General features: G+C 41.4%; 1 protein-coding gene across 1 annotated transcript; it reads right to left on the bottom strand.

Annotated features, from left to right (window-relative positions):
• EXOC5 (exocyst complex component 5) lies at positions 1-26,896 on the bottom strand (the record flags this gene model as incomplete). The annotated part of the gene is made up of 18 exons (XM_084270669.1): positions 1-775; positions 1,297-1,512; positions 2,521-2,629; positions 4,989-5,075; positions 5,826-5,946; positions 6,626-6,734; positions 8,948-9,095; positions 10,288-10,497; positions 10,954-11,036; positions 12,114-12,254; positions 12,351-12,395; positions 12,860-12,969; positions 13,122-13,150; positions 13,584-13,648; positions 17,968-18,162; positions 18,534-18,681; positions 22,025-22,116; positions 26,870-26,896. The coding sequence occupies 18 exons, from the start codon at positions 26,894-26,896 to the stop codon at positions 587-589; spliced, it is 2,124 nt and encodes a 707-aa protein (XP_084126795.1). The 3' UTR covers positions 1-586.
• Positions 26,897-27,857: the final 961 nt, after the last annotated feature.

Consider the following 27,857-nt stretch of genomic DNA (forward strand, 5'->3'; position numbering starts at 1 on the left):
ATAGTGTTGCTTTTACTCCTCCTCCATCTCAAAGAAATTCCCAGCTAATTAATTAGAGCAAGAAATTACATTGAGCAGGATAATGTTTTAAATGAAAGAAATTACTTAGAAACACCAATCAAAGATAATTTGATTATGATTAGCTGTGCTGAAGTCTAAGTCATTAAAATTGATGAAGAATGTTTTTACACTGGTCTATTCTATGTAATCCATTACCTACGCTATGCTCTGTAGTTCGAGTCTAAAATGGTATCTGATAATTCAATATTGAAGACTAAAATGTTTTCAATGCACCACTTGCTTTCCTACACTGATGTGTTTCCAATTAAAAAAAAAAAGAAGAAAAAAAGAAGAAAGAAGTAGCAAGTAGATTTGCAAAATTCTTCACCAGGAGAACTTTATCTTATGCAAATTATCATTCAGATTTTCACCCACTCCCCCCTTCTACACAGTCATGGTTAAATACAGCTGCTGCTTTATCCTGAACAGTCGTTACCCCACAAAAGTCACAACCATGGTTTGGTAAGAAATCATTCCCTGTGCCTTCTAACAACTGAGGCCTGCCCAAAGGTTTCTTTCCACACTCTCAGCTGAAGTGACGAGCGAGACGAGCAGACCTATAATCAACACGGAGCTGAACAAAGGAGTGAAGGATGTTCTTGTCCAGATTAGCAAGTTGTTCTCCTGAGCAAACTTGCTTTAAGTTATCCGGGGCTACAACCAGAAGATTGCAAAGTGCATGCAAAGTATCAAAGAGTTGTAACACCAGCACAATCTGTGGTTAAAGAGAAAAACAGAGAGAGAGGTATCATGAGTTAAGAGTCGCTTGAACTCTTACAACACGATATCCACCTAAATTCTCAAAATACTCCCTCCCTGCAGAGGATTTACATGCATCATTCTCTCCTCACGTGTGCATAAATACAGAAACACACACACACACCCCTGTAGGGACATACACATGCATGCAAAATTATACACAGAAAATTTAATGCAAAAATCAATGCTTCTTCAGTGCACACCCACAGCCTGCAAGCAATAACAGAGTATCAGGAAACTGCTTTTTTGGACATGATACAATTGAAGTTATACTAACAGAATACATAACATCAGTATACAAAACAGTGACATACAAACAAAACCAAACTATTTTCATGAAGAATCACAGAATTGTAGGGGTTGGAAGGAACCCGAAGAGGTCATCAGGTCCAACCCCCAGAATGAAAAAATGTCAGGTTACAGAATCCTGACACTAATTGCAACACAGCTGTACACCACCAACCTGGACGTGCTTACCTTGAAGTCTTTGGCACACTTCCTGTACTCAGCCACGTCACAAATAGCTAACATGCCTCCCATGCAACTGTAGGAATATTGCTGTAGGTGTTCATAGATAAGTCGATGGAAACGAACTCCAAGCTCCATCAAAACCGTGTCCACATTCTTACCATCCATAGAATTCCTAATCTTTTCCACCTGCTTTCTAACATAGCCACAGACTTTAACACAAGCCTAAAAAAATCCAAAAAGAAGTAGGTGATTTTGTATTCTAGAAATGTGTTCTCAAAGTGGTTTCCACATCACAAGCTGAACATCAGTCACCAAGTCTTTAACTTCCCACATCACTGACATTAATAATTAATAGTTTTCTATGTGATATTACAACCCTCTTGCCAGCTGCAATTATAAACCCTAATGAATAGCCATACAGGCATCTCATCTTCATGCTCCCTATGTAGCATGACACTCTAGTGCTCCACTTCATAGACTTATAGAATGGTTTGTGTTGGAAGGAACCTTACATGCCATCTCATTCCAAACCCCAGCTGTGGGCCAGAACACCCTCCATTACCCCAGAGTGCCCAAAACCCCATCCTTGAATCCTCCCAGGGATCCACAGCCTCTCTGGGTAACTTGTGCCAGGGCCTCACCAAAGTCTCCTATTCCCACATAGCTGCAGACACTCTCATTTGTTCCCATTAACTTTGTTTTGTTCCCTACTCTCTGCATTGCTCCCTAACAAAAGCCTAATGTAACTCTCAGCAGCTGGGATTCAGACAGATTCAGTGGTAGAGACAACTGTTCTTTGCTGTCTCTCAACAGCAATGAATGTTCATGCTATACTTGTGATGCTTTGTCATGCTCCTGCCATTCTAAGGGGAAAAACTGTCCAGCAACTAGAGAGTACCTGGTAACTGGTTTTCCAAAACTGATAGCTAAAAGCTTAACTATCAGCTAAACACCTTGCTCCAAGTCTGGCCCTCTTGGGAGGGGAAAGAATGTGCCATTTTGCCTAACACCTGATTCCTGACTGACAGTAGATTTAATACTGTTAATGTTCTTTTTCAGCTTGAGAAAATAGTCCAGAACAGAGACTGGAGGTGATTAGTGCAAGATGGAAGAGCTACATAATCAAATGCATGTGTTATCTACCATGTGTTGGAAAGGAACACCTTGTACCTGGCAACACTGGTGAGCCTTTGAGGCTATACTGAGGAGCTGGGGACTTGACTTACTTACATTAGTATATTGAATCAAAACATTGTTTTCATCTTCTGGTTTAAAATCTGTCTTCTTTTGCTCTGCAGCCAAGATGTGCTTCATTTGTCCAATCATACAATTCAGTGTCCTTTAAAGTTACAAATACAGACTGAGTTTTGAAGGGAACACTTTAATTTCCTTACATTTTCATGTATTATTATAATTCTACACAAAAGTAAATAGCATAAAGCAATGAGAAAAAACCCCACTACCTAACATTACTGTAATCTACATTAAGATGGACTAAAAGCACTTACTCATAAGAAGCAAGTGGTGCTAGGACATGACTTCATTTAACAGACATTCACACACACTATACTGAAGTTGCAATCTAATACTCTAGAGAAAAACAAATCTTTATTTTATGCAAGTAGGTTTTTTTTTAAAAAAAAGGAAAAATTCAGAAAAAAAAACCCCAGTTGAACTGATTTTCTTTGGCTAAGTCACTTTCTCAGAGACAGACAACTGATATGAATGCCATTCAAGAAGCTGTTATTGGACTTTCTCAGGTTAGATAACATTTAAACCACCAACATTTAGAAATCTGCTTTTAAAGAAGAACATTCCTTTAAGCAAGAAGAGACATTCTCAACAGCATCAGCACGATGCAGCATATAAGCAGGCACACAAACTCATTTTACATGTAACATTCATCTCAAAACTAATCTCTTTTGTACGTTCCAAAGCACAAATGTTTTGAAGTCTCCATCCACAAACCTCTGAAGGTACCATTTTCCAACTGGGACTCGTTCTCCTATGTCTTATTATCATTTTAAAGAGATTAATTATTTTGCACAAACAAACTATTGCAATGCTGATGACAGATCTACACCTGTATAGATTTAAGCTTATGGCCTCAATGGTTCAAGGATTTCAAACCTCATGTTTAAAACCTCTAAGGTCTCTTCCATGAGAAGCAGCTAAAAAAAAAACCCCAAACATCTCAAATGCCACTTACAGATCCCTCTGTCTCCAACCGTTTTTTAATGCACCTACAGAAAACTCCAGAGCAAACAACATATCAAATCCCTTCCTCATCTCTAAGGAAGGACCCAGTAGCACACAAATGCAATGCCTGCTTTTCTACATGGTGCTGTTCCACATCCCTCTCCAGGATCCTTATAAAATCCTCAAAAATTCATTTCCAGAGTAGCCCTCATTACCCACAGGATCCACCACCACAGAAAGAAAAGACACAGAAAGCTTAGGTAAGATCTTCTGGATTGACTAATGCCACCTCGAAATATGTGAATCCTACATGCTTCCCAGCCTAAAGTAGGGCATCATGCAACAGTTCCATCTCTTAGTACTAAGCTTGTTAGTTTGTTATTTTCCTCTGCTGCAAAACAGCTATGATTTTAATTTACAATTTTTACAGCTGCCCCCTCATTTTTATTTGGAGGAAAAAAAAATATATTAAAAAAGAAGAGAGATTAAATGAGTCACAACCTCAAAGCAAGTCAATGTCAGAATCAAAATTATTCCAGGTCTACAGACTTCTGTGACTAGGTCTAATCCATAGCACTGCACAGATTCAAGCAAATCATCTAACCTATTTTTGTCAAACTTTGCTCCTAATGGAAATCCTGCAAGTCTTTAACCTATTTCAATCATCATTCCTCATTCCTTTAAAGTTGAAAAGTAGTAGTTTGAGACAGTAGGGTAGAAGTGAATTACTGCTCTCTTTTGACATAATCCCTTAACATCCTTCCAGAAGTATTTATGGGTCAGAAAGCAGTCATGAGTAACATGACCCTCTAAACAAACAAAAGCATAGAATCATAGAGTCATAGAATGGCATGGATTGGAAGGGACCCCAAGGGTCACAGAATTCCAAACCCCCTGTCATAGGCAGGGCCACCAACCTCCAGCCCTGGAGCTACACAAGGTTGCCCAGGGCCCCAACCAACCTGGCCTTGAACACCCCCAGGGATGGGGCACCCACCCCCTCTCTGAGCAGCCTGTTCCAGCCCCTCACCACTCTCTCTGCAAAGAACTTCCCCCTAATATCTCATCTAAACCTTCCTTCCTTTAGTTTTAATCCATTCCCCCTTGTCCTGCCATTATCTACCCTTTTAAAAAGCTGATTTCCCTCCTGTTCTTCTGCTCCCTTCAGGGACGGGGAGGCTGCAGTGAGGTCCCCCCACAGCCTTCACTTCTCCAGGCTGACCCAGCCCAGCTCCCTCAGCCTCTCTCCGTAGGGGAGCTGCTCCAGCCCTCTGAGCATCTTCGTGCCTCCCCTGAACCCTCTCCAACAGTTCTACATCTTTCTTGTACTGCAGGCCCCAGATCTAAAAAAAATAAATCTAAATTTTCTATGCATAACCACACATTTTAGAAAAATAAAATCAATTTTGTGCTCAGAAATAATTCATCACTGGAAGGAAAGCTAATGTCCATCATAAAGAAGAATCAATGATTAACAGAAAGTTGAAATCTCTACTTGCCTATCGATGCCCATGTCCAGCTTGACTTCCATTTGTTCTATGATATCCTTTTTCTTCTGAAGGCATTCAGATAATTTAGGAGAAGAACTGCAAGATTATAAAAGGGTTGGGTGTGGGACAGAGTATTAAAACATTGAAACAAATTTGTCTGCTGGGCCTGCCACTTGAAACAGGACTTTGCAAAGATTTCCTGTCCCATCAGAACGGGCTACTTTAGATGGAGCTAGGGGGCTTCAGAACAATAAACCAACAGCCCCAGCAGCACCAGAACTTGAGCAGGATTTGCTGAGTGCCAATGGGCAGTACTGTAGTGTACTGCAGGAGGCTTGAGGCAGCACTGTACCTACTGAGCAGTGCTGCCTGGCAAACTCAGCTTCTCACACACTAACTGACAGCACATCAGTGCTGTATCCAGCCCATGGCCCTTAACAACATACAGCTTCTGTTTAGTTCATACACAGCTTCTGCAACCCAGCCAGATGCTCCCTCTGCAGAGCCTGTGAGGTTCCCCCAGGAATCTCTGAAGCCCCAACATTGCCAGCTCACCCCAAAGACCCCCTCTACTCCTGGCCTGTAATGCTGCAATGAGGTCTGCAAGGAGCAACATGTCTCTCCTTCCTATCCACGCTCCTGGTGCTCCCTCTCTCCCATTAGTTCTCCAAGTTATCAATTTAACTTCCCTTCTTCCCTCTCTCATTACAGCATTTTGTCCTCCCACAATATCAAGATGAACCATTCCAAGAACAATGTCCTCCAAATAGACATGAGGAATGCAAAGAAAAGAATTCAAAATAAGTATTTTCTGCACTGAAAGAAATGATAATCAAAATCAGGTACCTGATCAATGGCATCAGATGATCATTAAACTGCTTGTCAAATAAATGGAAGATAGTATTGGCTTGGTGGACAACATCCAAGAAATAGAGATTCGCGTTCTTTGAATCAGATGAGGGAATGCCTTAAGCAAAGAAGGTTTCATTAGGATTATAATGATATGTAGTTCTTACAATTAGCATGATGATTTTTTTAAATATGCAGAATTTTTCCATGAATACTTAAAATCACAGGCTTAGAGTAGCAGAAGTTCACCACGGTGCCATATATAGAATACTTCTTGTAGCTATATCAGGAAATAACCATAAAAATATCTTGCTTTTTAGAAATTTTAGAGCAAAACAGAACAGCCAACTTAAATTCAGAACACAAATGTTGGGATTTCATGTAGGAAAGACGGGCTCTCACTGTCAAGATTTTAACTTCTTTAACACCAGCAGGTTTTGTGTTTACTGTCACCCTTCAAAATGCACAGGTTTACAAACAAGCATGGAATTGTTATAAAATGTAAGACACTAAGCCTTCATATAGAAATGTTCTCCAGCTGTGGCACTGAGACCAATTAAAAGAGGTAGGGAGTGCTGTGCCCCAATTTCTGTGACACAAATATTTCTGTTGTATCAATTCCCTGAATGGCAGTTACACTTCAGAATACATTAAATGCTGATTCCTGAATACACAAACCAAATTTCATTTAACCGATACGCCCTGAACGAGGCAAATCAATAAGTCACAGCAAGGACCTGCAAAGATCATCTGCACAAAAAGGCCAATGAGATGAAATGCTCAGAAAATATACTCACCAGCAAGGCCTGTTTCTAATGCATAATCGATGTGTTCAGTACACAAGAAGTCTACAAGCATAGAGAAGATTCTGAAAGCATTCTTCGGTAAGTCAGATGGATCAGAGAGCTTTGAAGGGAAAAAAAGTGTCCTAAAGGTCAGTTCTGCAAACATTTTAAAGTTTATCTGAGATTGCAAAGGGGATAAGCTTAACATGCAATAACTATTCCAGAATAATTGGAATTTTATTCTTATTTAAAAGGATCCATCCAGAGAACTGACTATTCAGGAACAGCCTGTGATATCGATAGACACTTCAGTGTTAACAAGTCAACTGAAGCTAGCATGCCATGGGGTGCTACCGAAAAGCAAAAGCATAGAGACTTTCTAATGATAAACATAATAATAAAGGAAGATATTAATTAATTAGTCCTTAAAACACAATTCTCCAGTTGCAATCTCAGGAATTGCCTAAACTGCATCCCACTGGATGCTGGAAAAACATCCACATGGAAAATGCCTGTATCCATGCCCTGCCTTTTTTTGTTTTACTAAGCTTCTGCTACAGCCACAGTAAGAGACAGGATGCTGGTTCAGATGGACCTTAGTTTCACCCAGCATTGATGTTCTTTTTGCACTGCCATGGTGCTGTAGGAAAAAAAAAAAGAAAAAGATAATCCAAACTGAACTTGAGCTACATTTATCACAGTTCAGCTGGAGTCAACAGAGCATGAACGTTTTTATTAAGTGAAGTAATGCCCACATACACACAGAGCATCTGTACCTTCATGAGCTGTAAGCGACATGGGATTTTGACAGCAACCTGTCAGTAAATCCCTTCTCTAAAGAAAAAAAAAGCAATAGGGTTTTTGCACATAAGAAACACAGCTTTGGTTTTTAAGGAATTAGGTGAAGACTTTACGAAGCCAGGAGTACGAAAGGTTATTATTGCAATTCAAGGAGTTCATGAAACACTCCCAAAGATCTCTGCTGAATTCCAGAAAGAAATAAAACACACACCCACACAAAACCCAAAACCCCAACAAAACACTGCTGCAGAGATTTCTAAACACCAAAACGTTGCAGTATACGGTTATCTTCACAATCACCACCTTATTTTTCCTAAAAGAGTCATATTTGGGACACACAGCATATCTGCACACATCCCTTATGCAGTATTAGTATTACAATTCCTTATCCAGGCACATATCCAACTTTCTTCAGGCAGTGAGTTGCCCTGATCACAAATAAAATGCTAGCAGCAGCTATGGTAACAGGGAATTCATACACCTGTAATTCTAAAAATCTCTTTATACAGGTGGATTAGGTACTTAGGGATATGGTTTAGCACAGGACAGGAATGGTTGGACTCGAGGATCTTAAAGGTCTTTTCCCACCTTGTGATTCTGAGATCTTAGCACTGGTTTCAACCACAACACAAACAGTTGTTTTAAGGCCAAGTATGAAAAATTCTGATCCCAACAGGAAAAAAAAAAATAAGCAGGGGGGACAAAAAGAGAGCAACAAGCTGCACACAACTGGAGAAAGTCTATTTGTCATGAATTTACTGTTTCCAGCAAATACCACTCACTGACTTTCACCACTAGGAAGGTGGTCATACCAGTGTGCCCAGTCCTCTGCCCATACTGTGTATTATCTTTGGCCACTCAAAGTATTTAGAAATTTTAGTTTTTCCTACTCTAGGCTAATTTAGAATGTTAGAGGCACTAAAATTTGTTAGAAATCAGTGCAGTTAGCTAATGAACACAACCCCAGCATTTAAGTTTGCAATTAAGTTTCAAGGGTTTTCGTTTACACTACAGTAAAAGCGAGTAAACAAACAGTGATTTAATCAGTAGGAAGACACCTCTTTTTTGTTAGTCTAAAACATTTAAAGAACAGTAGAGGTTTACCAAGGCAGGCCATGTTAAAGCTTATTCTGCTCAGCAATCTATTTCCCCATGTTAGAAGAAACTGCACTTGACACATAAAAGCTAGATCTACTGTCTGTATTTTTAAGCAGGAAAAACATATATGCTGAAGGCTTCTCAAATCTTGGGTCTAATTTAGTGAGGAAAGCAAATGTAGACAATTGGTTTAACCCTCCCCACTTCTTCCAAAAATAGACATTATTAAAAACTAGAAAACAAAACTAGATCCACGTTCAGAAAGCAAATGCTTCCACCATGACCCTGACACAAGGAAAAATACAAGAGAGAATAAACGTGTTTAATGATGTCCTCCCTTTCTTCGTATCACACTTCAAATGAAAACAGAACCTCAAGATTTCATTTCAGGCACAAAATTCTATCATGAATGGAGATCAGAGGGAGGAAACTCACCCTGTGACATCTTTCAAAAGCTTGTTTAGTTTCTTGCAAAAGGTTAACCACCACTTCTTGCGACAGGAAAGTTTCTCCATGTGTGTCAATACTTGGCCCCAACGGCAAGTTTGTACGTTGCCTTATTCTCTCTTTCAGGTCTTGAATGCTACAACAAAAACACACCAAAAGAAGGTGTCATTGGATGGAAATCTCCAGGCTCAAATTCAATAAGTGATTTAGGGCATTTTAGTTGTTAACTTAAAAAAAACAGAATCCAAGACACAGTTTAGGATGTGCAAGCATTAACAGAGTCTTGCAAGCTTAACAGAATTGCCAGTAAGTGCAGAACTATCACCTCTGAACCCATGGTCACGTGTGTTCTACCACAGCACGTCCACACCACGGGACCAGCTATTCCCACTGTGGAATGAGAGCGGTTGCACTCGAATCCTACGGCGCTTATGCTCTGTGGACAAAGTTTAGCCTGCACACATTCTGTCCCTCTGTACTTTCAAAACACTACTGAGAGCTTTCTGTTTCATCCACACCCACAAATCTCTCATCCTCATCCACTACCTCAGCAGTCCTGATTTAGTCAAGCATGCTCCAACACATTTCCATGCATAAAACAACCCATAAAGTCGATCACTACAATCAATTTAATTTTCCCCAAGAAAATTAAATTTTCATCTTTGTTTTTTAATTCATTTAATTACTTTGCTGCTGCTGCTCTCTCCAAATCTCTGTTCATGCCTCACACACTGAACCCAGTGGCTCCTTGAAAGGCGCAGTAGTCTTATCACCTCTGCTTCACACAAGTTTTAATTCTTCCTTTCCCACTTCTCCTTTATTAGAGTTTCTCTACCCTGAGGATAATGAAGTCTTGTTTTACCTTTCTCTAAGTCCATTGCATCTTCTGGGCTCATTAAGAGCTTTCTCACTGACATTGCTATGGGTCTTTTCCCCTTCCTAGGTCTTGGGAGGGGACCACAAGACCTGGGCAGGTGAAAAAAAATGTATGCTTTTAGATACACACATATACATGCTTTAGGTACCTTAATTTTGCTTCAGTCCTTTTGTGGATCTGGATCCTAAGTTGAAACATAGGTTTAACTGGTATTTTTCATTTCCCATGAGTGTTTAAACACCATGCATCACCTTTCACATGTATCAAGAGCAATACACTTTTTAGCAGAAGTTAACATAAAGTGATAGCAAGTTATAAAAAGCTGTAGGTCATTTCAGAAGCCTGCTCTTTTGCAGTTCATCACTAATTCTGACAGGGCAAACCCTGTGGTTCTCCCCACACCACCTCCCTTCCCTTTTAAGAACTATGAAACTTCACAGAAGAAACTTACCCTCCAGTGCCAATGGACCTCTTCTGGTGGTTTTTGGAATCATAATAGCGTTGCAGAATCATAGCACTCCTACTCTTCAAATAACCAATCTCCACCTCAATGTAATTCTCCAAGTAGGAAATGAAAATGGATTTGATAAGCTTAGACAAGAAAGTCTGCTTATCAGTACCCAAGTTAAATTCCATCAATTTGCTTGACAGATTAGTAGTCCTTTATGCAAAAAAGGCCAAAAAAAAAAAAAAGAGAAAAACAAAACCAAAGAAGAGGAGAGGAAGAGAAGGTTGAATTTCTATGAACAGCATTACATGTTTATAAAGCACACAGAACAATGGAATCCTGATTGTGATTAAGACATCTACCAGATTTACATTTAAGTAAAGAATTTTGCATTATTAATGTTTAATTACATACAGTAAAACTGCAATTGCCAGTGAAATGCAGAGGACTGGCTTCTGCAGAGTTTTAAACTTACTCTTAAAGTTCACTAGGCTAAACACTTCCCATTAAAAATAACACTGGCAATTTTAAATTTCCTTTAGGAAAGCAAACATTGTAAAGGTTAGTGGCCATAATTTCTGAGAAACATTTATTTTTGGCTACATTTTAATATTAATCTATTACAAGATGATATCTACAATGGCAATTTCATCATCAGTAGACAAATACCTTGTATACAGATCATAGAGATTCTTAAGATACTGTTCTGCATCTGATTTCCTGTGTTCTTCTAGCTGGTCCTTCACATAACTCTGCAAAATTTTGGAACATCTGTTAGAAAAGTAAGTATCAGCCACAGGTCCTACTCACTACTTGCTAGACTATACATAGTTTAATGCAAAGCATACATCTTTCTTCAGGTAATTCTTATATTCTTTGTTTTGAAATCTCTGATTTACAGATCCTGCATTATCTACAGATTGAGTTAAATGCATCTTTTAGAAGAAAAATATTTAATAATACAAAGCAGTAGTGTGTGAAGCAAAGACAAAAAGACAGATTACTTGGAAAACAAGCTTGACCAACAAACACACAATCCCCTCTTTCTAAGAATCAAAAGCACTGGAGGCCTAGGGGCATTTCTGCAACTGAGAGTAAGCAAAGGAGATGCTCTCATACTTGCTTATCGTTCTTCACACACAAAGCAGATACAAGCTTAGTGCCTTCCTGCCATTAAATATTTGGATTAAAAAAATATTATTTACCATAAAATGCTAAGTCAAAACTGACACACAAATTTGGGATTGAAAGATGAGCTTAATCTCCACATCAGGAGAACAACATCAACAGGGAAATTGCTTTTGCAACAAACAGTCGTGTTGTCGACTTCACACACTGGAGTTTATTTGCAGGATGGAAAACTCAGTATTTTCAACTATCCCAAACTTCCATATGAATATTGCAATACAGTACTCACAACAGAAGTTATTTTCAATTGTTCAGTGCTAACCTAACACACAAAGCCCAGTTCCAAGAGTGAACAGATTAAAGATACTTATGAAATGTAAAATTTCTTTCCCTGGCAGGGGGCATACAGCACAAATCAAACATGCATATGATATCTTATGAATACCCAATGAACATGCTGATTCCCTTCTAATTTTATATATTGAACTTGAGTATTTTCAGTTGTGTTGTATTCAGAATACAAGCAGCTTTATTTGATATAGACTTGATTATCTGAAGCGTTACAACCAATCAGCTACGATCATACTTCCTTAAACAAGATTACAAACATTGTAAAATCTCATTAATTGTTATTACTCAGTATAGTATCTTTGCATGAAAAGTCTCCCCAGTGAACTTCAACATCTTAAAATTTGAAATACCTGAAGTTTAACCTCAAAGATATTTTGAATGAGCTTGGCTAGCACAGTCTCTGGATTGCTAAAGACTTCTCCAACTTGCTTGTTCACTCGCTGGCAGAGAATAGCAGCATCTTCAAAGACATCGTTCCTCAGGAACGCACCCTAGGGTTTCAGAAGCACATTTCATAATATATTTACGACCTACACATCTAAATAAATCAAAACTGAGAGAGGTACATGTAAAACAAAATGTATTACCTCTTGACACTGTTTTATGTACACATCAACGCAATGGGAATAGCCCTGTGGAAGGAGCAGAACGACTCAGTGTTAGAGCAGGTTCTCCATGCTTTCAGTATAGCATGAAATCAAGGAAATACAACCCCTGTGAAAGAGTTTTTGCTAAGAAAAGCAGATTCATTGGAAGCATAGACTCTTCCAAAGCCATTTTTGTCATTAACCTAATGAAACTTCGCTTATCACCACAGGTTTCAACAATCTCCCTCAAATACAGAAGTCAGTTCACACATATACAAGAAAAGATTATCTTGAAGTGGTCTCTACTGACACTGCCTCAGATCCCACATCACCTGCCTCCTTTATTCCACTGCATTTCATTGCAGACAGAACACCTCAGTATTTTTCAAGTTACACCTGTTATCTGACACGGTGGTTTTGTCCATTCAAGTATATTCACTTAAAACAGGTACTCATTTTATTGTGGGTATTTCTATTTATGCATTTAAGTTAACCCCCTCAGTTTTTACCTTAAAATGAAGCAAAACAGCTGCTACTTCTCTCATTCTGGAGATTTCTCCTCTCCGCTGTGCACTGGTAAACTCTTGAATTAGCTGGCACTCTAAATCATGGTACTTACCTGGAGAGGAAAAGGGATAACAACAAAATTCCATCAAGCTATGCAATACAAGCACTGACAAAAACTGTAATGCTGACAGTATTGCATACTTTGTTAATCATCTTTAACAATTCAAATACACAAATATGGATTGAACTGGAGAGATAACTTACTTGCTATCTTTGATTTTACTTCAGAAAACCTGTTAACAACAAAAAAAAAAATCCATGATTAAATTCAAATCCACATCACCAGAGAAATCAGACATCCTAGATCATGAGTAACAGGCACTCTACTTAAAAATGAAAACATGTAACACAAAGACGACAGAAAAGTTACACGCTTTATATCCATAAAAACCTACAAGCATCTAATTCAAATCTAGCATTAAGTCAGCACAGCAGAATTATCCCATTAAAAGTCTGTTAAGCAGTTTAGGATGTGTATGTGAAGATGATCCTACAACATGAGTGCGTGAATACAAATCTGAGAATAGAGGAGAGAGAAATAAGCACACAATCCATCTCAAAAGCTACGTGAATCACTAAGTAAAGCACCGAAGAAGCAGACAAGGGAAGCATCAGGAAATTAGACCTATGTGAATATTTTTTTAAGATGTTCAGATAGAATTTTACCTGTCAAAAGGCAGCTCCTGTGCAATCAAATGCAGCTTCTGAATAATGTCAGCTGCCTCTTTAATCTGTTAAGAGTAAAACACGACAGAATTATTAAAGAAGGTCTGATGGTGATAATGGGCTATTCCTTTCCTCCCACTCCTGCCCAATTTTTATATACATAGTTCCTATTTCTATAGCTGGTTCAGTTGATACACCCATGGAAGAGATCAAGCCCCTCAAAGTTCCTGTATGTACTTTTACCATGCCTAAGGTTGTGGGGTTTTTTTGGGTTTTGTTTTTAAACATAAAAGTTATAGAAATCAAACCATGATAAAGTCTTTTATGTTCACATTGGGCATGCCTGTGTAGGTGTCTAAGCTACCTGGACAAATAGCTCATCACTGCACTACGCCAACACAGTGACACAGCTTGCAGACCAAAGACTCCTCAGGGCTGATTAGATGCAAATGTGGACAGATTAGATCAGATGAGAATCACAGAACCGTAGGGGTTGGAAGGGACCTCAAGAGATCATTGAGTCCAACTCCCCTGCCAAAGCAGGCTCCCTAGGAATGTGCAACCTCACAAAAAATGTGCACCTTCCTATTGGGGAATAAAATGTATAACTGTAACACCAAGCTGGCTGCAATATTGTACTTCATAAGGGTTTATGGATATAAATCTTACTGCCTTATGCCCAACCAGAAGAGAGCTCTTCAACTGAGAAGTAAAGTGTTAGCAACTCTTTTGGATGTGTCAGGAAAAGCACTATGGAATTCTTTGCCGTTGATGAATTTAGCTGTTATAGCTGTATCCAAAAAAGCCAATGCTCAGCATGGAGAGGGGAAGAAGGGGATCCAAGCAGAGCACAGTTGGACTAGTTCAAATTCCCCCAGGGAAGGAGAAATGGAAGCTGTATTAGAAATTAGAGACTCCTAGGTCTGATGGAAAGATCGAGATCAAAGTTAGTTAACCGTGCACCTACAGAATAGGAACAGTCATGGCAATACAACAGCTGACAAGTAACATAGCATGCAAATTTCTCCTCTGTCCTGCACAGCAAAACCTTTTATCATTTATTCTCCCCTGATGAATCAGCATGGGAGGCTCATCAAAGTGGATATAGCAACTGTGTCACTGGGCTGACCTGGCCTGTGGGGGACGAGGCTGGCTGCAACTGAAGTTCAGTGGGTTCAACACACACAAAGCGTTGCCAAACCCAGACAAGACACAGCACTGGGATGGTTTCAGAGGCTTTATCATGCTGCCCTGACGACTGGAAGGAACCCTGAAGGGTGCTCCATGAAAACTCTAGCTACTACATTGAAGCAAACCCTTTGTAAGCTGACACAACAGAGAACATGGAGAAGATGCAGTTTATCTTGTTCTTCCTGCTAGTCATGTTCCAGGGAACTGGAGCAAGAGGAAAGGAATTGACAAAAACCTATTCTCCTCCCACTTAGAGCAGGTTGGGATTAAAACTTTTTCAAGACTAGAACAAGACACACAGGTAAGAATACAGAGCACAGGCATCATGCTAGGCTGGGTGTTCAGCAAAAACAGGGGCTCTCATAAAGCGTATCCATTCTGCTTATTAAGAGCAGCTTATGTTTTGAACTGTCAGCTTACAATAGCCTCTTAAGTCAAAAGCAGCCTCGCTCCTCAAATAAATCCAATGAAACAGCAGCTATTTCTATTAGCTTACAGCAACCTTAATACCTAAGTAACAACTGTGATCAATACTGATGTCATTAGAATAGTCTATATATTAGCAGTTATTCACAGGTGTTACTGAAAAAAAAAAGAAAAAAAGGAAAAAAACCACCCCAAAGCAAAACATTTTCTTTGTCTCCTCTTCAAACAACAGCCATAACTTGGATTTTACTGAATTCAGGTCCTTTTCTTATGCACAACAGAAGCCATGGCAAATCGATTTTCCGTGGTTTCTGCTTAAATCTGGACATATTTAATTTTTAATTGAATCAGGTTTCAGTAAACATTTAATCAAAATAAATATATATTCTGTAAAATACAACTTAAAGGCTGTAACATTGAAAAAATACAACTGAAAAATCATAGACAAATAATAATAGCAAGAGAGAATTAATGCATAAAGTGTTTTATGAACATGTTAGGGCATAATGGAATAATGCTGAGTACAGAACAGCAGTGGAGGAAAAGGTGTAAGGATAATAGCAAACACATTAAACACAAGGCAACACTGCTGCATGGTGAACAAGTGAGCTGCTATCATTTTGGTAGTTTAATTCTTTGAACCAGCATGATTTGCTCAATTTAAGACTCTTCAGTACAGGAGCTGGCAGTGCAAAGGAAATTATAAGGATTCAGAGGATGAAGACAGATAATACATAATATGGGACAAGACAGTGAGTAAAAAACCTTCACAGAGACAGTAAGTTAGAAATTGCTCAGTACAGCTAGAAGAAAATAATGTGGGAAGCAACAGATTGAGTATAGGGGCAAAAGGAATACAACAGACTTTAGGACCTGACACAACTGAGAAAAACATGAATTCCCTAAGAAATAACTGCATTATAATTATTTTCTTGCCTCTCCTTTCACAGTATCCTCTGCCCTCAATGTGTCAAAAAAAATTCACAGTTATTAGGGACAGTATAGCACAGGAAACAGCAACATCCTCCAAAACTCTATCTAATACCCAAATCAGTTTGAAGATCAAAAGACATTGACAAGACATTAAGATTTTACATGTAAAAACATCTGTTGCTATCTCATACTTCAGAACTAATTTTAGTCCAAAGATGCATTAAGATGTGGTAGCACATGTCTAGGCAGGTTTTTCTATAAATACTACTTCTTACTATTTAAACTAGAAGGCAAAAAGCTACAGAACAGTACTAACCCATCTAGACTGAAATAAGCCTCAGTAAGAAAACTTATATCCAGAAAAGCTTGTTTGTGTTCCCACACACTTCCTTTGCAGACTGGCACAAGACTTCTGGCCTTTACTGTATCTGTCTTCCTCCAGATTTGATGAATGTCTTATTATTCTTTCAGGATGTGTAAAGATGAATTTGTTTAGCAATTTCCAGGTTTAACCAAGTTATCTAATAGATTTTTTCAGATCTTCCAAAAGAAAACATTACAAAGCAAAGTGAAAGTTCAATTCCATATGAGACTCTTGACCAGACAACACGTTAACTCTCTAACTTACACTTTGTTATTTACCATGTTGCCATTAAATATTTTTTAAATGCATGTTTTCTTTCTACTTAGGGGAAAAATTAAGTAAGCTGATGCAGATCTGGAAAAGGCTGTCCATAGAAGAACTTTTGTAATGCTGAAACCTTTCTGTTTTCCTTGGAAGTCAGAGAAGATTTTACATGCTCAGTTTTTAATTGTGGCAAGCTGTTAACTGGTAATTGCCATATATCCACATCTCCTGAATCAAAAGTTACTATGTATGTGACTTCTTGGGAATACAGCTATATGAAACTGTTTTTTGTCTCCCTGAGAAACTTCAGCTCAGTAGAGAGGCAATGGCTATTAACTTATTTTCAGGTCCCTTATAAGATGCATTTCAAGCACCTTTTTTTTTTGCCAAATCTGCAAACCAAACTTTTGCTGTTCCCACATACTGTATTTTTTTCCTGACTACAATCATATCACTACACAGAATTTATGGAGACCAGGAAGATTCTTCTTCAGGACATACCTCAAAAAAAAAAAACCCCACCCCAACAAAACCCAAACAAGCAATTTTACCTATCTTCCAAACTGCACAGGGAAATCTAGTTATGTGCCCTTGCACTGACAGCTGGACACTTTTCCTTCAGTTTATTTCTATTAGCCACACTGTTCAGATTATATTTGCTTCATGAACATGCTCTTGAGGCATAAGAAAAACAAAATGCTTTAACAGTTCTTTGAAGTTTTCCTGCCCGGTTCCTCTAAATTCAGAGGGTGGAGACATAACCACAGGACTATACAAAGCCCAAAGGCATGCTGTGACAAAAAGGTATCCAAGGCCAGTGGACTGACCCAACAGAGTGAAGTTTCACAAAGAAGTGGCATTCAGAAGCACGCTGCATTACAGGGTGGATCTGAGGCAAGGGGTTCAAAGGAAAGAGGCAGATATTGTATGCAGTCTGCAGTTGCCCTCCCAGCACTTCACAAATCTCTGATAATTTCATAAAATGAAAAATGCCAACATTGCCACATTAAGCATCACTGAATACAAATGCTTTATCAGCAATCTGCAGCCTAGTGTTGTTAATTTACATTTCAGAACAATGAAACTTTAACAAGTCAGTCACTCACTGGTTTGAAGTCTGACCATGGTAAGTCATGGTAGCAGCTTGTAATTAGGGCAGTACTGCTTATTGCTTTGAACTGCTTTCATCCCGCTGACAGCTCTTACCTTTTCAGAGTTTGTAAAAACATCAGACTTCAGCTCTCCATCCAGAAACTCATTAAAGTATTTCATCAGCTTCTGAGCCTCCACAGCCCGTTGCCGTGGCGTGTTTACCCCCTCCAGTTGGTCGCCAAGGTGACAGACCTTAGTCGCTACATAGCTGATGTGCTCATCTAGTTCTTGGAAATGCTGGAAGGCAACCTGGGAGAACAGAGACATGGACACAAAAGTCACAGTTTCCATTTGCTGTACTTTAGGAAATGCTAGATGTACTTCAGTAAGAAGCAGAGCAAATGCAGGCATCAACTTCCCAGCTGCTGTACCCCAGAACCACCGATCAAGTACACAGCACTGCTTAAAACGTAGTGTCCTCCTCTAAACTACTGTGAAGACTCAATGCTTCCAGAACAGCCAACACTCATTAAGGGAACATGCAGATAAGCCTCCTTTGACAGGGGAAAACTGTTTTCCATCGAACCCTCTTTATTCTTATCTCAAGGAGTAGCACGCTGTACCAAGAAATGTTAATAGACCCTGTGATGCTTTTAGAACTTGCACAGCTTAGTTTTTACCTGGTTACTTTTCTGCAGCTCTTGTACTTTCTTGGCAAATTCCTTTGCTTCTTTCTGGCACTGCTGTTCTAGTTTTTCCACCTTCCTCTGAATCCTTTCATCCATCACCTGTAATTCTTGGATATGATTCACAAATTCTTCCAATAATCTGATAGAAGATAAAACAAAAGAAAGCAGACTTTAGCTTGACTGTACATAGTAAACTTGTAAATCAGCATCCTATTGTTGAACTAGATGATCTTGCAAGGTCCCTTCTAACTGCTCATGTTCACTGATTCTGTGATTAACAGGCAATGAAATGAATACAATCACACAGTCTCATGATGTTGTTTGATTATAGCCATGTTGCTTCCTGACTTTGCTTCTTTAATTCCTTTAACACATATCATTTTAATGCTGGGTTTTTTCCTGCCTTTTCCCATCTCTGATTTTTCTTTCAGTCACTTTTTACTCTTCCCAAACACTATACATCTGACTGCATTCTTAAATTTCCTCTACCTTCATTCCATTCTCAATGTCTCTCTCTCATTCCTATTTTTGTCCATTCTGTCCCATTCCAGTCACCTTTTCAGCTTATACTTTTCTAAACATGCCAGTCACTGATGCTCAAGGATTGCACTATTCCCAGAACCTCCACAGCCATAAAATTCATGCTGATAACTGAAAACATGAAAGATCTGAGTGCTCTGCTGTCCAGTTTTAATGTCAAAGCAGAAAAGGAGAGGAAATAGGAATCCCTTCCAGGGAGCTATTTGTGGACTACCCCAGAATCTGCATTTTCCACACACTCTGTTCAGCAGGTACAGTGGGAATGCAAAGCCATTCCAGGGTGCAGTGGTGCTGAAAGGAAGGGTGAGCACACTGTTCCCCTCCTGGCTCCCCACGTACAGACCAGAGGCTCTTGGCAACCAGAGGGGAGAATCAGAATGTATTACTGCACCCTCACGTGCCTCCCACCCAGTAACACCTACTGCACCTCTACTGCACAACATCCACAGCTTTCCCTGAGCAACACCTACATGATACTGAAGAGATTCTCTTCAGCTGCATGGAGGGTCTCTATATTTTCAGTTTTACCTTCTGCTGCTAAAAGAACTGGCTTTTCCCCTGCTGCTTGGAGCACACGAGCTGCGTTTCTGCTGCCTGTACTGGTCTAGAATTGTCTTCCAAGTCTTTATCTTTACAACAGTAAGTAACTGTAAGTGACTGAAAACAACTGAAAACTGGATTGGCACAGATGTTTGTAACTTCTCTCTACTTCCTGCTTGCCAGGAGCCCAAGAGTAAGCACATTGCATTAGAGTCCACAGAAAACCACAAGTCACAGACTTAAATTTACAGAAGTATTTTAAAAATAAAATTTAAACAGCAGTTAGTGACACAAAGCACACTCTGAAACAAAAGCCTAGAGAAGTGCAGATAGTTTCTATTAATTTTAACAAGCTGATTCAGTTCAGTTTGGGCTTTGGTTTTTAAACAGGTATTGTGCCAACTCAGCATTTATTCTGAAAAAGTATTCAATACAGCAAGAGGGGAAAGAATGCTCAAGTAGAAGAGGTAGCTGCTGGTCAAGTTTCTCAAACTAGAAATAAAGAATATAGTGTTCTTTCTGCCAAAAAGCATGATCTCCAAAAAACAGAAAAGAAAAAATATATACACCTAAAGGTCTGTTTCTTTTTGATACTAATTTTGGCTCCCTGCCCAATACTAGAAGATCCCACAAGAAAAAATATTTACTCTTGCAGGCTTCTCTGCTGGTCCTGAAAAATACAAGAGCACTCCACAGAAGTTAACACAAGCAAAACAACAGAAATATTGAAGATTGGTTGAACTCAGTATCAGAACAAACCATTAACTACCCTAAAATATATACTAGGCACAACTGGGTGGAAATGTTGTGTATTTCCAGGCTTCTTCCTGCTTCACTCACATGTACAGCTCTGCATAGGACGCAGAATGTCAAGGGTTCAAGCACCTTGCTAGGACTCCCAACAATATCCTTCCTCCTCTCATAGCCTCCAAAGAGCCAGATTGCTGCAGAAGGAATGTCCTTTGACCATGCTACTGAAGCTTTTTCTTATCTGCTTCTGAGTAGCAAAAAAAACCTTCTCTCTGAAGTTGGCAATACCTAAATTTAAGACTTCCAGCTCAGGTTACTACAATCAATCTCAGCCTGGAATAAGATCCTGTTGGGCAGAAGTCACTGAGGAACAGGCTATTGCAGTTTTGAATTCCCATCACCAGAACCTAGATTAACATTCAGGTAGCTAAGCTTTTTGTGAAGCCTGCTAGCTCAACCATGTTACAATAACCATAAGAGGAAGAAGGTCAAGATCATCTGCCTGGTTACAATCAAGTGAAAAGTGAAAACACTTCAGTTAATTACATCTTCAGAAAGAATACCAACACTGGCACAAAAACTACAAAGTAGTGTTTGTGAAACAGTCACTTTTCAAAACAAAAGAGGACCCAGAGGTTTGGGGCAGAGCAGCTCAGATGTTGAACAATGGCATATAAAACCATGCCCCTGAGTTAGCAATGCACCCCCAATGCTGACCCAGTAACCACAGGGCTTGCTTCTTAGGGTGAGGTTTCTCAGAGCCAAACCCGCTCACCACATACAAAAGAAGGTCCTTTACTACCTCTTCCTTCCCCACTTCCCCTCCCCTTGCTCCTTTCCAAACCCATATTCCTTCTCACCACCTGCTCAAGGACACACAATCTCCTCCTTTTGCACCTGCTCCCAGGCTCTTCCAGTCCCCCAAAATTGCTAAGGCAGCTACACAAAACCCAAACAAAACAAAACCCACCCTGTTGATTTCTTTTTCTTGCCAGGTTAGTTTCCTGACACTTCACTGAGTTAGGTTAGTTTAACATGAGATCATGTGTTTAGAGCTAGCTAAAGATGAGACACTGCAGCACGGAGCCAAGAGCAAGGAAGAAGGGCACAAGACCATCTCCATTCAGCAGCTGCAATCTGTTCATTTGAGTCAGGCTATATAAATTCATGCTGATTCAGTTTAAACAATCTAAATCAACACTTGGGAAAGTTCCTGCCTTTCTTCCCACCCTACCTATCTGTGCATTTTATTTGCAACGTGATTATAAAGTATTAGGTCTTACTAGAAGTAGCTCCAGGAGCTAAACTAGCGAGAAACTCGTTAAATTAATTTACTATCATAGCAGTGAAGCCTCATATTATACTTTAATCCAGCAACTCTAGTGCTTTGGAACATTCATGCCTGGTAAGGACAAACAACATCAATTCTCCTTCATTCAAAAGGTCTAAATCAGAAAGCGACTTTCCCCACTCTCGTTACTGAGTAATTGGTTCTGAATGATTGGCTCATGGTCAGAAATTCTAGCAATTCTCCCAAATGAAAACCTCCTTGGACACACACCAACACCACACACAGGCTTTTTGTTACACATGTAATAAAACAGTACAATTAGAGATACATTCACTTTGACCATTATGCAATTTCATTTTACCTTTTCGGATCAAAAGCTTCTCCACCTCTGGAACCTCCTCCAGGTGTTCTCCATGCCAGGCGTTCAATGTATTCATCTGCCACAAAAGGCTCCTAGCCACAGAATAAAAACTCCTTACAATGTGCCACAGCAGGTTGTTCCTTAAGCAGCTGCTTACACATCATTTTGAAAGTGTTTAGAAGCTTTACTACAATCAAGAGCAAGTACAGTGTTGACAATTACCCCGTCACCTCTTATGTTTACATACTTAATATAGAGAACACTGTTCTTAATATGGTGGGTTTGAACATCTAGTCTGGAGATTGTCAGGCTGCTAGCAAAGGATTTGCTGCAGGGCTGTGATGAGTTGGCTCTAAATTACCCATCCTTATTTCCAGCTGAGCTTACAGCTTGTCATTACAAGGTGTCTGCACCACGCAGCAGCTATGCTGATCTGAGGTATTCCCATCACAAGGCCCAGCCATCAGCTGTGAGGGAAATCAGATAGGAGAACTGATCTGTCTGAAAAGTTTTGTGGCAAAGTTAGTTTTCCTTAGTCACTCAAACCTCTGGTGCAGTTCACATACCATAACAAGAGAACTGACCAAGGCACTACCCCCTGGCAAAAACAGGACGAGATTGCCACTGGCCACTATACAACATCACACTGCAGCTGCAGAAACACAGCTGATTAAAAGGGGAAAAAACCAACCCAAACAACAAAGCAAGCAGACAAAAACAGATGATGGACTTGACCTTCCCACAAAGGGAAAAAAAACCAGGGCGTGAGTGATGCTAGAAACACAAGATTACTCAAGTGTCTTCCAAATATTTGCTGGGGCTTCCATTAAGCAAACAAACAAAAAAAAAAAGCAAAACACACAGAGTGGTGGAGAGTTCAGAATACTTTTAGACCCAGCAATGTCTTCTGAAGCCAGAGGCCTCATCATAAAACCAAGAGTTTCAATTTTAGTTGGCCTAATACTTAAATCAGCTCAAATATTTCTTCACATAGATAATATTAAATACCCAAAACAGGGTCCAACACCTACCCTTTAAAAAGCTAGTATTTACCACTTCAGTTTCACTGGCAATCTAGCAGCTCTGTTTAGGTGCTAACACTAGCACATCTAAGATCCGTATGCAAAGCAGCCTCAAAACCACCAGGTTTTCATAGAAAACCTAATTTACATGCAGCAGTGTTTCTAAAACTGTGAAACCCAGCCCAACACAGAGCCAGGAGTAGCTCTGGTCAATACTGCTATTTGCCACGGCTCATTTCTGATAGTGAAACGTGTGAAGATGCCACCACAGCTTTCAATAAAGCTTGGTTTCTAAATATAAAAGTAATAAAGAAAAAATTTATGTCCACAGGTATCAAATTGGTTCTGTATCAATAGATCTAAAACCTTGCCAGAGTGACAGGGAGGGAAATAAACCAGCAGTTTACAGTATGAATAACTAAAAACACGGGGTGGAAAGCAAACATTGCTAGTTCAAGCACATTATTCCTCAAAGCACATTATGCCCTATCCAGCCAGGCCCAGCTATTAAACAGACACACAGAAGTTCCTCAAACAGACTCTGCAACATGCTAAGCCCTCCTAGACAGGACAGAAGTTTCACCCTTTTAACAGATCACTCAGCAACTCCTCATTCACCGACTAAAGTAACTGTGTTTTGCTCAGCCTCACTGGTTAAGCTTCAAAACCACCTGGATGACACCAAATACAAACAATTTCTCTGTAAGTCACTCATCTCTAACCCAGTTCTTCCTGAAACATCACGTTAAGTTTCCTTTATGTGAATCCTTTCCATCCAAAGTTATAATGCAATCCCTTTCATATCAAGTGTAAATTCCCTCCTCATGTTCTCCTAATTATAGGTGAAATGAGCCATTGAATAGAGTAACATTCCCTTCAGGGGAGTCCTCCAGCTTCCTAATTATCTTAGGGCTCTTCTTTATATGAAAATCACAGCCACAATCTTTCTTCCAAAGATCTCTAGTGCAGCAGGAGTACCACTCAAGTTACAAGGGTACCAGTGCCCAGGACAGTTCTACAGAAGAACCCTGTGTAAAGGACACACTTTACTGATGCTCCATGTGTGTATAAACCATTTCCTTAGTTCAGATGCTTGCACTACAAGATAATTCACGTGCGTGCACATCATGACCTTGACTTCCCCCCCCCCCCCTTTTGTCCTTTTTTTTTGGCAGAATGACATTTAGAGCTTTTCTGCAAGCCTCTGCTCTCATAAGGAAACCTGATATACGTGTCCTAGACCCTCAGAAAACATACCAACACCAGCTTTGCTCTATCCATTATGAGTCTATATTCCTCTAGTGCTCCTTTGTGTACACAGAGTACCTGCAGCTCCCTCTCCTGCATCCCAAAGGCTAGCTGGGCACATGGCAACAAATGCTGTGGTTGACCCCAAACCTGATGTCACTTGACCAGTCACGAAGCCAAACTGAACCAGTAGCAGCCCAGTCCTCTCCATTGCCCTTACCATAGCACGGGCACTCATGTATGGCCACCTCATCCTCTTAATTAGCTTAGTTGGACCTAAGTGATGGCAGAATCACTGCTACAGGCAGGTGTAAGGATATAATAAAGGGGAAACCTGGGAAAGGTCTGTTTTTCAAGAACACTTACATAGGAGACCTGTCCTTATTTTTTTTTTAAATCATATAAATCCTGTTCTGTATTACTTCACAGTAACCACAGGGGATATAATTACATGCAGAATATCAACCAACAGAGAAACAAAATGGGCTTTTTTCCTTCAAAAAAAAGTGTGCTAAAAATCTACTTTATAAGTAGAGAACAAATGAAGTTCAGCAGTGTCATTTTAAGACATGACTTCACAGGTTCCACTGCAAATCCAAACCTTTTTTTGTTCATATACTGCATCTCCCCTACACAAGTGCTCTTTCTAAGGCTACCCTGATGATGGGGTTACCCACAGCTGACAGCCTAACTCCTCTTTTAAAAGCCTCCTATCCAATTCTGCAGAAATCGCTGAAAATCAGCTATTACAAATGTCATTTGCAAGTCCTTTGCCTGTTATCAGATGAGCCCCAACAGTCAATTTCTTCAGAGCTTTGAACTTCCCTCTTGCTCTAGATGAATTAACGTGATCCCAGCCGTTCAGCCAATACTACTGATTTAATAAGAGATATGACTGAAGGGGATGGTAACCTGGTTTGATCTGGCCAATGTAAATGAAACTAAACTGGGACTATCACATCAAAATCCAGTTTAGAAGTAATCATTGTTAAATTATGCTTTGAGTTACATGAGGGGGAATTGAGACCAGGTTGCGTCCACTTTCAGCATAGATCCTTCTACACAATGTCACATACCTATGCTGAAAATGCTTTTCAAACACGCTGTCATGCAAACATGGCAGGCAAATACCACCCTCGGTATGCAGTTGAGGGATACTCCCATGAGAAGTATAGGTTTTCATGTTCTAACCTCCATGGCTGTGACTTCAAACTAAGACAGTAGGTAAGTAGTAGGTAGGTAGTTAAGTGAACACCAACAAAAATTTCTCTTGCCTTTGGACTGAGAGAAGTGGGCAGGAGAGAAATAAATACTGGTTTCCATGTTGGAAAACACCATTCCAAGCCCTATCACTAAGCAAAGATCTCACCAACTTTGCAATTTCATCTTTATTGCCAATGCAAAAGGGAACAAATTGTTGCATGCTCCAAAGAAGCCAAAACACGTAAGAGTCCTCCTTCCACGTCCCAATTAATCTCACACCCAGCATCTCACAAAGCACAGAACTGCGCTGTCATCACACTGAGAAATCACCCGACTCTAAGGGCAGCAAGAAAGGTGTAGAGAGGCTATAAAACCTGTCATCTAGCTCCTCAAAACACGGCATGTTAGCCTTGCTAGCTTTTAAACCGTGCAAGCCAAAAGATGTGAATCACAAGGCTCGTGTCATGATTCACACACACAGGCGCACACGGCGCATTTATATAAACCCACAGCCACAGGACCTTGCAGGGAAACAGCAAGATCTGTCCTGCACGCTGGGCTGAGCGTCCCAGGGTTGAGACATAAAATGAACAACCCGCCTCTTGAGTGACTCAGAGCACACACAGGATACCTGGAAAGGATACCACGTCCCCATGTGCTTAACAGCCCGGGACAAACACTCTGCTAATCACAGCTCCCATCGCTAGAGCCTGCAGTCAAGGCCAGGAGAGAAGAATTTGCCAAGCTGCTGCTGTGATCCTGCCCTGCTCCCACACGGGCTGGGATGAGCTATCGGGCTTCTTCTGCCTCAGTTCCAGAGCTGCTAAAGGGAGGGCAAAGTTGTTTCCTTATTTCACAGAGGTAGAAACTGTGCTGGGGTCAACTGAGTGCGTGTGCCTTCGGGAGAGGAAGAGTCACGTTATCTGCTTGGCGGTCGGGCCTGGCATGGCCTGTGACCCTGCTGAGAGCAGCTTCCCCCATCCCCTGCCACGACCCGGGAGCCCTGGGGAAGGGAGGCCCCGGCGTTCAGGACCGGCACCGCCAACCCTAGCCCGGGGTAAGGTGAGGGACCGCATCCTCCCCAGGCACCACTCACGCTCGCCCCGCCGATCCCTCAGCCTCCCGCACGGACGCCCCGCTCCCTCAGGCTCCGGCACGGCGCCGCTCGCCCCAGGCGGGAAGGCCCGTTTCCCTCCCCGCGGCCTCGCAGCTCGCCCCGCTTGCTGCGCCGCAGCCGCGGCTGAGGCTGAAGGAGGCCGCCGCATCGCCCCTGAGCCGCCCGGCCCCGCCGCCGCCTCACCACCCCCAAGCACAGCGCGGCCCCCTCCGCGCGGGAAAGCCCGCAGGGAGCCCCGGCGCCACCCGCACCCACCTCGAAGAGCTCGGCCGTGGTCGCCATGACGGCGGGGAGGGCGGCGGGACCACTCAGCGACCCGCCGCCACCACCCCGCCGCTGCCGCCCATTGTGTCCCGGCAGCAGCAGCAGCAGCCGCCGCGGCGCCGCCTCCACCCGCCGGAAATGGGCCTGCGCCGGGCGGCCGCCGCCGTGCGCAGCTCCCGGCCCCTCCCCGGCCTCCCCTCCGCAGAGCTCCGGCCGCCCTCAGCGCTGCCACAGCCATGGCTCTGCGGGCGCTCTGGCTCCTGAGGCACGACCCTGGGACCGGCGGTGCCGTGCTCTTCTCCAGGTAACGGCGGCGTGCTGGGCCTGTGTGGGGAGGGGGCGGCGGGGCTGGGCCCGAGCGCCCTCCGGGGGCTGGGGCTTTGTAGCCGCGCTGGCAGGTGGCCGCCTCTCCCCGGGCCGAGCGCTGCTCGTCCGGCTTCTGGGCTCGGTAAGGGGGGGAAAGAGAGAAACGCTGGCGGGTTCGCGGCGGGGGCGCCGGGGAATCGCAGCAGCCGGGGCTGCCTCGGGGTCCCGAAGCCGGCGGAGAGATGCCGAAACAGCCGGATGCCTCAGAAGTCCCTTCGCTCCTCAGAGCCCCGCTGGCCGCTGTACACCTCTGGACCCGCCGGGGCTCGGATAATGTGCTTTTAGCTGAATCTGTTTTACTGGGGGTTTGGGTTTTTTTGCAGTTCCTGCGTTTTGCACATGACTTTCCGTTCCTCTTTCTGTTAGCTGCTGCAGAGACCTTCCCCAGCTCTCCTCTGTCCTGCCAAGGACTGCCAGATGAACAAAACAGCCCACGTAGACAGCTTATGTATTGTTTATATTCTCTTTGGTTTGGAGCTGTACAAAAAGTGCGGTATTTTAAAGCAGAAATTTAACTTTCAGGTTGATTTTAATTGTTGCATACAAAGACAGGGGTTTTTTTTAAGCTAGTGAAGCAAAGGAGGAGTGTTTGTTCAGTGTTACAGGGTTTGAG

Source organism: Gallinula chloropus (genome assembly GCF_964237585.1).
Source record: "Gallinula chloropus genome assembly, chromosome: 14".
NCBI classification, from domain to species: domain Eukaryota; kingdom Metazoa; phylum Chordata; class Aves; order Gruiformes; family Rallidae; genus Gallinula; species Gallinula chloropus.